The following is an 11748-nucleotide window of genomic DNA, read 5'->3' on the forward strand; positions in this document are numbered from 1 at the left end:
ACGCTCACGTAGGGTCTGGGCTGGCTCTGGCAGGGTTGGCTCTGGCAGGGCTGGCCCTGAGGTGGTAGGCTCGCCCTTTGCCCCCTCTGCCCTGGGGCAGGACGCTGGGTGGGGCAGCACGTCTTCCAGGTTGCTGGGTGCCTTGGGCCACAGAGGAAACCCCCGGGCTGAGTGTGGGGGTTGCTGGCAGGTGTGGCCCGGAGGTCCTTGTTCCAAACATCCAGGCGCCGGCGGTGGGCCTGAGGGACCCCTGGCTCCAGCAGGCTCTCCTGAGGTCACCGCTGGTGCCAGGCTCTCCGGCCCCATGGAGGCATGGTTGGCCAGGTCAGAGGCACTGCCTACAGCAGGCCTATGGAGGCGCCCCAGAGGCTCCACCGGCCCCCCTGAGCTGTGTCGTCGCTTCCAAAGCCAGGAGCCAAGGCTCCCTGCCCGAAGGTCCAACTCTGAGCGGCTCTGGGCTTGGGCCTGAGGGAAAGCAGAAGCAGAGACCCAGTGACAGGCTCTCTGGCCTGCCCCCTGGGTACCCTGCGACAGCCCTGGCTGCCCTCCTTGGCACAGGAGAAGCTGAACAGAGCTCTGACACCAAGCGGAGCTGCCCTCCGGAGAGGCTGCCAGGGCCACAAGAGCTGGACAAAGAGGAAGAACTCGGGAAAGTTCCTTCGGCATTTATCTCACCCCTTCCCACTCTACATACGAGGAAAGGGAGGCTGAGAGATACGCCGACATGACCAAAGTCGCACAGTGAGGGTTCCTGACTCTCAGGCCGACTGCTGGTTTCCCAGGAGTCCACTGGCTTCTTGCCTTTGCTACCAGCTGCCCTGGGGATTAGGGCCTGTGTGGGCATGCCTGCCACAACACCCCTGGCTTCTGCCCACTCCAGGCTTCCAGAGCCTGCAGCCGCCTCTACAATACCCTCCCAGGCTGAGTGTTCCAAACACACCTGAAGGAGGTATCGGGTGTAGAGATGTTCTTGGGACAAGAGGAAGCCAGGGAAGAGGGTTCCCCTAAAAGTGGGACAACCCTGACTTCTGTCTGCTGTCTTCCCCTGGGGCCCAGCCTAGCTGTGGGGGTGAAGGGAGAGGGTTCAGGACCACAGACCCAAATAGACACTGCCCCCCAAATGCCAGTCTTCAGGGATGGATTTGTGTCCTTGGCAACAGAGGAGCCAAATCTGGGGTCAAATTTCTCCTTAGCAGGGGCCCTTAGTCCCAAATACCTTATTTTACGCATCTGTGAAATAGATGCAGCCTCTCACTCCCCAGGGGCTGAAAATCTCAAGAAACAGGAAGGTTGGATGATTATTCTGGGAGTCTGGAGCAAGGCAACCTGGGCTTGATTCTCAGCACTGTTACTTTCTAGTTGCAATACCTTTTGCATGTTAGTTTCCCCATGTGTTAAATGGGCATGATAATAATAGTATCTGCTTCCTGGGAGTGCTGAGAATATTGTATAAGATAATCCATGCAGGGTACCCAGCAGTACTCAGTTAAATGCTAGTAATCACTGATGATGTTCAGGATCACAGAAAGACACATGGCTGCTTGAGCCATCTCTAGAGGAAGCCCTCTGCTCCTCCAGGGGATGGAGGGTGGGGAACCTTCTCTCTGTGCAATCCATGGCTCAGGTCCCCGCTGAGGATGGGGGAACTGTGGCCAGAAGGTTAAGTCACTGGCCCAGTGTCACCCTTGGGGGCCATGCCAGGAAGTGGGGAAAGGGAGTCAAAGATGGAGAAGGTCAAGTTAAAGGAAGGAGTGTGGAAAATGGGGTCCTGAGAACAGGTACTGCCCCTACATGCCTCCTCCAGGGGCCCAGACATTAGGAAGCTGTTTCCTAAGCATCTAGGCCCCATGCTGGATGTCCTACATCTGATACCTTATTACTCACAACAGTCCTAAGAGGCATGATTGTCCCCATTTTCCGGATGGGGAAGCTGAGGTTCAGAAGTGAGGAGAGATATGCCCAGGGTCACACAGTGAATCCCTGGCAGAGAAGGGAGGAGAGAACTGCAGTTGCCTAACTTGTAAGTCAGGGTTCTCAGGGCCGGCCCAGCCCCTCCCAAGAGCTTCTGCTCCCCTCCCCTCCCCTCCCCAACCCTAGGATTCTCTCCTACCTTGAGGCTGACTTTGCTGGTGCTGCCCTGGCCCTGGGCCAGGTCAGGGCAGCTCTGGCCACCCCAGGGCCTGGGAAGGAAGCACAGGGGAGGGAGTGAAGTAGGCTCCTCATCTCCTGCCCCATACTGGACCTGATGGCCCTCGTCTCTAAGGGCCCCCACAGGCAAGATGAGCACCTGAAGTCTTGGGGGGCAGGGGAGGTCTATGCACAGCCTCCTCTCTGCCCCCTCCCCCACTTGTCCACGCCAGCCCCAGAGAAAGAGAGACAGGGCTGGGCCTGGAACAAAATGGGGACTAGGCCTATATCAGGACCAGAATACAGAAAAAGGACAGCACCCTAATAATTCAAAAGCTTGCCATTTGCTGAGGCCCACCCTATGCCAGGTTTAGCACCAGGCATTACACCTCCATAGTCCCCTTTAAGCCTCACAAGAATCCTAAAGTGTAGATGGCAGTGTCCTCAGTTTTCAGATAAGGAAACTGAGGTCCAGATGGTAAAGTCACACAGCTGGTGGAGTTAAGACTCCAGGATGGTCTCACTCCAAAGCCTGGCTGGATATCACCCCTCTAACAGGGGCAAGAAGAGGAAGGGCCTTGGCTGCCAGCTCCGTGCACTCTGCCCCCTACTCCAGGCAATCAGCAGGGGCCAGGGTCCTGTCCCTCCGTGCCAGAGTCCCATTCCCACGGCCAGTGAGAACCAAGTCCAAGTACGCACATGGGAAGTATCATCAGGCTGGCCCCAGGAGCATGCGTAGTCCCTACCCGGCCCTCCCTGTCCCTGACTCACCTGCAACCCTGCCTCCTCTCAGGTGGAGAAAGAAAGGGAGGAACAGTGCCATCTGGGCCTACAGGGCAGGTTCCTGCCAGACGGGGTAAAGGAAGGGGGGTGTGTCTCCCAGGCCGGGTGCTGGCAGGGTGTGGGCACCCCCGGGCACCCAAGCTTTCAGGTTTAGGGTGGCTCGACCCTCCCCTCCCTGCTCTCTTCGGTGTGAGAGAGCAGCACAAACCCCTCCCCTCACCCTGGGCTCAACCATGCCTCCACTCCTCCCAGGGCAGGCCGGAGACAGCTACGTCATAAGATCAGAACTGCACAGACACTCGGTGCCTGTGATCACTCCTGACATTCTTTGCAGACATTGGGCCTGTGAGCTCCTGGGATCCTCTACTCTATCCCCCTCTCGGCCACTCAGCCTGGCAATCCATACAGCCTTTCCCCTGCCTCTTAGACATCAGCTACCAGTGAACTGGCTAAGAGAGGTGTAGCAATTTGTTCAAGGTCACGTGGCCAGTGGCCTCTCAGGTTAGGACAGAACTCTGGCCCCCTTGCTTGAGTTCTGAAATCTCTCAAGGCAACAGAGAAGCCCAGGGCTTCAGGCCGTGGTGGGCCCCAGGCTGTGGGCCCCGGAGTCAGACTGCAAGAAGTCTGTGTCCCAGCCCCACCAGTTCCAAGCTGTGTGACTGGAGAGGTGACTTCACATCTCTGAACCTCCATTTCCGTATCTGACTCACACAAAATACCTGCCTGGTACAGCTGCTGGGAGGATTAAATGAGATAATCCAGGAAAAGCATCAAGCAAGTGGCAAATAAGTTTATTGTTAATACAATCTAGGATGATGGGGGAAAGCCTCTTCATGTCATGAAAGGGCAAATGCAGTGCAGTCTAAGCCAACTCAGGAGCTTGTCATACTCATGACAGAGTGACATGAAGATAGGAGCTAAACTGGCCTGTGATGAGAGAATCAAAGTCCACAGGGGCAGGAGGTGCCACCGTATTTGCCTTTCAATTATCTTCAGAGAGGAAATCAGGAGTTCCCTGGCCACCCGCCAGACTTAGGAAACTGCGAAATTGTTGTAAAGGTTTTAAAAAGTACAGGGACTTTATAGTCCACATACCCCAAATCGTAGTACACCCGTTGGTATATTTTAATGCTCCCAGTCACTCAGACAGGCTTACTTGAACATCCACTGCACACTCCAAGACACACATCCACACCCTCGGGCCCAGGGGCGCCCTGTGTGCCCCTGCTCCAAACCCCTCACCTATCCCGGGATCTGGCCTCCTCCGGGGTCCGCTTCCCCTTGCGCTCCCTCCGGACCCCCAGCCCGGCCAGGCGGCGAGCCAGGCGGGCCCCTAGGCCCCCGCGCCGCTCGGCCATGGCGAAGGCAAGGTCCCGGGCACTGACTGCTCCAGGGCCGCGGGGGCCACCCGGATCCCGCTCATTTGCAGAGATACGCCTCCTCCGGCCCGCCCCCCTTGAGTAAACAGCGCCCGGCCCGAAGTCCGTGTGGGCGGGGGAGTGGGACCGATCCACATACTGCCCAAGACCCAGGGCTAGGGGGTGCGCTCTGCAGGGGTGCTCTCCACCCCGGCCTTCCCCTCTCCCCCAGACCTTCCTTCCCCGCACCCCTGCCCCGCTCCCGGGGACGCCGCTGCTGGCCCGGGGCGCGATACGTCTTTAGACCTCCGGAAGCGCCAGGGGACCCACTGGTCAAGGTGCTGGAAGATGTCAAGCTGGGCCTGCACAAGGTGGGCGGGAAAACAGGACTGGGAGGGTAGACCGAGCCCAGGGTCTTTCCCGCGCGCCCCCCCGCGGAGGAGGGGCTAGAATGCAAGGGCGGAGCCAGGGGCGGGAATAGGCGTGGTCTTGGGGGTTGCCTAGCTGAGTGGTTTGGCTTGCTGGGCGGGGCCAAACGCTTGATCGAGTGGGTTGGGAACCTAGACCGTGATTATTGGTGGGTACCGACGCCAACCCTGCCCTCACCCTGCTGATGAGAGTGCCCAATGAGAGTACGCTGTCTCTCTGGGTCCTGGAGACCCTAGCGCACAGCGAAAATCTCGTCCAGTACCCTGGTGGGGAAGCCAATCTGAAATCCACAGGTATGCCCCCTGCTGGAAGTTGGCCGGCTATTAATATTATGACCGTAGACTGCCAGGCTCCTTTGTCCATGGAGTTTTCCAGGCAAGAATACTGGAGTGATTTGCCATTCCCTTCTCCAGGGGATCTTCGAACCTGGGTTTCCCACATTGCAGGCAGATTCTTTACCATCTGAGGCACCAGGGAAGCCCAATAATAATTATTTAATAATTAAAAAACTGGCTTAGAACTTAATATTCAAAAAACTAATATCATGGCATCCATGATCTTCATGGCATGATTTCGTGGCAAACAGAAGGGGGAAAAAATGGAAGCAGTGACAGATTTTCTTTTCTTGGGCTCCAAAATCACTGTTGGGCTTCCCAGATGGCACTAGCGGTAAAGCACCCACCTGTCAATGCAGGAGAAATAAGATCCTTGGGTTGGGAAGATCCCCTGGAGGAGGAAATGGGGACCCATTCCAGTATTCTTGCCTGGAGAATCCCATGGACAGAGGAGCCTGGCGGGCTACAGTCCATAAGGTCACAAAGAGTCGGACACGACTGAAGAGACTTAGCACGCACGCAAAATCGCTGCTGATGGTGACTGCAGTCATGAAATTAAAAGATGCTAGCTCCTTGGAAGGAAAGCTATGACAAACCTAGAAAGTGTATTAAAAAGCAGACACATTACTTTGCCAATAAAGGTCTGTATAATCAAAGCTATGGTTTTTCCAGTAGTCATGTAGGATGTGAGAGTTAGACCATAAAGCAGGCTGAGCACCAAAGAATTGACGCTTTTGAATTATAATGCTGGAGAAGACTCTTGAGAGTCCCTTGGACTGGAAAATCAAGTCAGTCAATCCTATAGGAAATTAACCCTGAATATTCACTGGAAGGACTGATGCTGAAGCTGAAACTCCAATACTTTGATCACATGATGTAAAGAGCTGACTCACTGGGGGAAAAACCCCTAATGCTGGGAAAGACAGAGGGCAAGAGGAGAAGGGGATGACAAAGGATGAGATGGTTAGATAGCTTCACTGACTTAATGGACATGAACTTGAGCAAACTCCAGGAGATAGTGAAGGATAGAGAAGCTTGGTGTGCTGCAGGCCATGGGGTTGCAAAGTCAGACATGACTTAGCGACTGAACAACAACAAATTATTACTTAATAATAGCTACTGTTGTGATTATAACCTGGACTTCCTATACCCCCAAAGGGCAGTACCCTTTCCCATCTAATGCTACTGCTCTCTCTGGGAGACGGCACACTTTGCACACTTAAGGGGGTCCTCTGGGACTCCAGGGAGAAAGACCATCAGGAGGGCCCTAGTTCCCAGGCTCTCTCTGCCAGTTCTTCCCTACCTGTAGTCCTTGTAGGGCCTCTACCCCTTCCCCAAGCTTGGTACCCCCTTCGCTCTTTGTCCTCTGGGATAACTGGTCCTTGACAGACAGGGGGACATCTTGCTTCTGGGTCATGAGTGGACCCTGACATCCCTGTGTTCCTGCCTGTCCCACAGGAGGCTCAGATCCTGGCATGTACAGAGGGAGATGACCATGTCCCAGCTGACCATGGCAGGGAGTACCAGCTGAGGGGGCACAGTGGCCTCTAGGAACTGGGAGACAAGGAGGTTGCAGGAAGCAGCAGACAGATATCTGGGCCGGTGCTGGTTCAGAAAAGAGTGCCCTGTGCCTGGCACCACAGCACCACAGTCTGCACCCTGCAGAGACCTGGAAGGCTGGACTGTCCATCAGCTAGCTGAGATAGAGGGCCTGGTCCCAGATAGGTCCCAAACAGAGGGTGGAACTCAAATCCAGCCAGAGGTAGATGGCTGCAGGCACCCCCCAACACACACACACACACACACGGTGGGCAGCATAGTCTCTTCCTGGCTGTGTCCCATGACCTGCCAGGTGGAGTGGGACGTGAAGTCTGGCAAATACACTCTGACCTCCCCCTGCACTACTGAAGCTCAGGAGGCCTCAATTCATCGTAGAGAAAATCCTTTCATTGCTCTGCCCTTGTCCCCTCCCTAGGGCAGTCCTGGCACCATGGCTCAGGCCCTTACTTGCCCTGGGATGCTGAGGACACCTTGACCTTGTCCATGTCCCGGTCCATCTGCCTCTCTGATGGCGCTGCCAGAATATCTAGGGCCCCCTGGTGCCAGCGGGCAAGGTAGGTGAGAGATGCCAGGGGCAGGTGGGTGTGAGCCAGACCGCAGGGCCGTGGGGTGTGCAGACGAAGGTGCAGCTTCAGGTGAACGAGCTGGGTGAAGCGACTTGGGCAGACACTGCACTGGAAAGGCCGGGCCCCCGAGTGCAGGCGCAGGTGGGTCTTCAGGTTGCTGGAGCTGCTGAAGCGCTTGTGACACATCTGATGGGAATGGGCACTGGTATCAGCTCTGCCTGCCTGGGTCACCCAGGATCTCTGCTCCCCACTCCCCATCTTGAAAACAACCCCCCAACACCACCACCTCCCTGTGATGCAGGCCTGGAAGCTTTCCCCCATGATTCCTCCCTGGGACCACAGTATCTGGCACATTGGAGCCAGGCAGACTGGGTTAGTATCCTGGTTCTTCTACTCCCTGCATGACCTTGTACAGGAGACCTCCCCTTTCTGAGCCTTGCACTCTTGATGGCTGACATGAGACTATTAATACGTAATCTTGTAGCCATGGAGGACTGAATGACATAATCACATAGAACCCTTAAGCGTGGGGCTGCAGCTTCTGTGCACGCAGTTAACATTTACTGGGAGCTGCCGCGTGCCAGGAGTCGGTCTTATGTGGTCTTCAGGACTGGAAAATCGGGACTAAGCACTACTTCTGTATTAACAGGGAACATGCAGAGGCTTAGAGGAGTGAGGCCAGTAGCCAAAGCTCACACAGCAAATTGGAGGCAGAGCTAAGATTTGAACCCAGGTAGCCTAGACTGTCACCATCATGCTGCTTTCGTTTCTGCCTCTGTAAAACAGGGAAAGAGTTCTGGCCCTTCCGATCTCCCTGGAGACATGGTGAAGCTCGAAGAGGGAGGGAGCTAACACTGAGCTGATGTTATCAGTAGTGTTTATAGACTGCACACACGCTAGCATTAACTCCTCCGACTATGCTGGAAAGTCACCAATGGGTGTCTGCTCCCCAGGACCTCCAGCTTCATTCTTCTCCACCCCCAGACATACATCGCCAGGCCCAGGGAGTGTCCTCCAATAGCACACCCTGGCCCTTCCCTTTCCCCCCCACCTCCTCCCCGCAACCTTTGCCTCCTGCCCTAGCTCCATCTGCTCAGGACAGTGAAGGAATGGAGGCCACAGGTGCCATCCCCCAGGGGCCTAGAACTCCTCCCCAGCCTGCAGGAGGACAGGGGAGGGGGTGGAGGGTCTCACCGGGCACTCGTGGGGCCGCTCCCCAGTATGCACCAGGTGGTGCTTCTGCAGGTGGGCGAGCTGGGTGAAGCTCTTCTGGCACAGGGCACACTGGAATGGGCGCTCCCCACTGTGCACACGCAGATGGACCTGAGCCAGGTGTGGGAGAAATGCTGTCAACCGCCCAGAGCCCCCCCGTCAGGGCCAGGGATCCTCTTCAAATCTCTACCCGCATCCCCGCAGGACCCCCTTTCGGCATCAAGGCCTTTCAATCCCCCTGCCTCCGTATCACCTCCCTGAAAGCCAATCTACCATCCCCCAGGCTCCCCTCGAGCTCTCTGCTGCCCTGCTGGAGGGAAGATGGAGATGGCCGTGGTCAGCAGGCCAGGTAAGGGGTACCCCACGTGTACCCCCTAGATATATATCTTGTGCAGTGCTTCTCAAAGTGTGGTCCACAGACCAGCAGCATCAGCATCACCTGGGACGGTGTTAGAAAGGCAGACTCTCAGGCCCCACCCGCAGACCAGCTGAACTGAAATCTCTGGGGCTGGGGCTTAGGGCGGGTCGAGGGCTGGGGCCAGCTCTCCAAGTGGTTTGAGGCTCATTAACGTTTAAGAACTCATGCCCTAGAGGATGCAGAAGGTCTGTTCTCCAACAACCAGTAAATTTTCCTCTATTTCAGCAGGTGTCAACTTGCCCCTAACGTCAGAGCTTGGCTGATACAGAGATATGTCCATGGTCGCCCCCTGCTGGACGATGCCTATAATGACGCCTACAGCACACTGCTGTTGTGTTGGATCCCAGTTGAAAAAGGCTGGTTGTCAGGTCTAGATTCACTAAAATTCACCTGTTCCAGGACCTGACCTTTAAATAAATAAACAAGAGGAGGATTACCAGGGAATCAGAGAGGATGACTCTTCAAGAAAGGGCTTTGCCCTAGATATTGAGAGACTCAGATGGAGACCTGGCTGCACCCTTAAATCAAGGTAACCTTGGGAACGTCTTTCCTCGGATTCTCTATTTTTAGCTGAAATGAGATGATCTCATGGACAGTCTTTGGTGTGGAGAGGACTCCACTCTACAGATACGAAACTGCAGGGCCAAATGAAGCAGCCAAGGTCACAGACCCTAGAGGCTGCACTGGAGTTCCCTCTGCCCCAGGTCCTTGATTCTTGAAGCAGGATGGGAAAGGGTCATCGAAGGATGCCCAGTGGGAACCTTGGGGGCCCGGAGGCAGATACCTTGAGGTTGGAGAGCTGCCCGAAGCTCTTACTGCACACGTTGCACTCGTACAGGATTTTGCCATTCTCTTTCTTCAGCGGGTAAGGCAGTGCTGCAGAGCCAGCCTGGGAGCCCAGTGGGGCCCGCTTTCCTGCAGCCGCCCTGCCAGCCCGCTCTGGCCCCATGGAGTAGGTCCTGGCAGCGGCAGGGCCCGGGTTCTGGCTCTGGGAGGGTTGGGTTTGGCCGGAGTCTTGACAGGCCCCTGGGTAGGAGTGCAGGGTCTCCCCCGAGGTGCTGGGGTGCTCGGACTCATTGACATTAATCAGCAAGCTGGGCACAGCCTTGGTGGCATAGGGGGTGTCTTGGGGCAGCTTGAAGCGGGGGGCACACGGCACTGAAGGTAGGCTCCCATATGTGACCAGGTAAGGAGCAGGCAGGAAAAATGGGTAGGCAGGATAGAATGGGCAGAAGTGGGAGGAGAGTTCTTTGGAGTTGGGTGGGGTTGGGGGGCAGGAGCAGAAAGCCAAGGGACTCTTCTTATTTTGCCAAGAATTTGGGGAAGAGCTGTTGGGAGGAGAGAAGGATGGGCAGGGGGCCCCCTCGCCAGCTCTTTCTGTCTGGCTTCCCATCTTGTCCCTGCTCAGAGGACACTTGGCTGGGAGTTTCTCGTCACTGAAGAAGCCGGCAGGCAGCCTTGGTGGCAGGTGCCCTGAGCAGAAAAAGGAAGATGGTGAGGGCCACCCAGCCTGGAGTCAAGGTCAGCTCTGCACCTAACCTTCCCGGCTCCGAGCTGGGAGAGGACTCTAGCCTGCATGGCAGCTCCTTTCTCTGGGCTTTCCTGGTCTGCCATCACCCTTGCCGATAAAAAGGCTGGCATTTGTGCAGTGTGTAACCATTTCAGGGAGCAAAAAGGATTCAAGAAGCCTGTTAGACATGTAGGTAGAGAAGTCGGAAGCCAGTTGGATGAATTGGTTTAGAGATTAAAGGAGTGGCCTGAGCTGGAGACAGAAATTTGGGTGCCACAGGCCCAAATGAGATCACATAAAGGATGGCCCTAGATCTGCTGTATCCAAAATGGTAGCCATCGTACACCTTTAAGTACCCCCCCAAAAAAATCAGCTCCTCACTTCTACTAGCCACATTTAAAAGGCTCAGGTGTCAGATAGCACAAGTGTAGAACCTTTCTAGTATCGCAGGAAGTTTCAACAAACTGCTAAAGAGAACAGAAGAGGAGAGGGGAAGAATAGGAGAGGAGAGAAGGAGGAGAAGGGATGAGGCGAGGGACAAGAAGGTAGCCCTGGACTGAATTCTGGAGCGTGGGAAGACTCAGGAAGGGAAGTCAAGGAGAGATCACAAGGGAGAGTGAGGTGCAACAGCCAGTGAGGTAGGAGTTCAACGAGGAGTGATGTCAAGTAAAATACTAAATGTGTGTCGATATTCAAAAGTAGCTTGTCTGCTTGGATCCTCACTGATTCACTTAACCAACTTTACTGGGCTGCTTTACTCCATGCTGGACACAGCAGCATGGTCCCTGCCCTCCAGTTTGAGTTGCATAAGGAAACGGTGTACTGTAAGCAATAATCACAGAGGTGTAGTGAGATGGTCCTTTTGTGAAAGCAGAAACTGGCTTCTGTGGTGTACTCGAGGTCATAGAGCTAGAAGGGGCAGAACCAAGACTCCACCCCCCGACTCCCTGCCTCCCAAGCAAGCTTCCTGCCTTATAACACAGGCCCCTCTAGCTCAAGTGTTCTAGGCAGAGCACCCACCCGCAACGCCCGGGACTTTGGCTACATCTCCACCAGATCCCACACCCATGCCTGAGAAAAAACCACTGCCCAGATGTCACCATCTGAGCGCTCCACACGTGCCCAGGCCAGAGCTCCGGATCAAAATGTGGAAGTAGCATAAACTTGAGGCTCCATCCTCAGCAGTGACATTGGGCTGCTCCGTCTCTCCTCCTCAAACCTAACAATACCTGCCCCCACGTCCCACCTCCACCGGGTGCGCCCCGTGCCCCCGGGCTTACGTGCACTCAAAGCATCCTCTCTGAGACCCCGCGGGGCTGTTGCCAGGGTTGCCGACTGCAGGGCACACAGGTATAGGTCCAGGCCCTGGGGGCAGGCCAGCAGGGCAGACTTGGCCGGTGCCAGTGGCCATGGGCACAGCCAGCTGGCCCAGGACTGGCCATGAGGATCC

The 11748-nt window shown here is 55.7% G+C and overlaps 2 protein-coding genes across 2 annotated transcripts in view; both read right to left on the reverse strand.

The window, feature by feature from the left end:
* Positions 1-4294, reverse strand: part of AIM1L (absent in melanoma 1-like) — a 29815-nt gene extending 25521 nt beyond the window's left edge. The window contains exon 1 of the mRNA XM_010830100.1: positions 4153-4294. Within this exon, the coding sequence (XP_010828402.1) occupies positions 4153-4268 (116 nt within the window). The 5' untranslated portion in view covers positions 4269-4294. The remainder of the gene's footprint in view (positions 1-4152) is intronic.
* Positions 4295-6076: 1782 nt separating this feature from the next.
* ZNF683 (zinc finger protein 683) overlaps positions 6077-11748 on the reverse strand; it is a 7371-nt gene continuing 1699 nt past the window's right edge. Inside the window, 4 exon segments of the mRNA XM_010830099.1 lie at positions 6077-7344; positions 8353-8481; positions 9573-10261; positions 11579-11748. Coding sequence (XP_010828401.1) covers positions 7036-7344; positions 8353-8481; positions 9573-10261; positions 11579-11748 — 1297 coding nt within the window. The 3' untranslated portion in view covers positions 6077-7035.

Source organism: Bison bison, unplaced genomic scaffold (assembly GCF_000754665.1).
Source record: "Bison bison bison isolate TAMUID 2011002044 unplaced genomic scaffold, Bison_UMD1.0 scf7180017864516, whole genome shotgun sequence".
Classification (NCBI taxonomy): domain Eukaryota; kingdom Metazoa; phylum Chordata; class Mammalia; order Artiodactyla; family Bovidae; genus Bison; species Bison bison.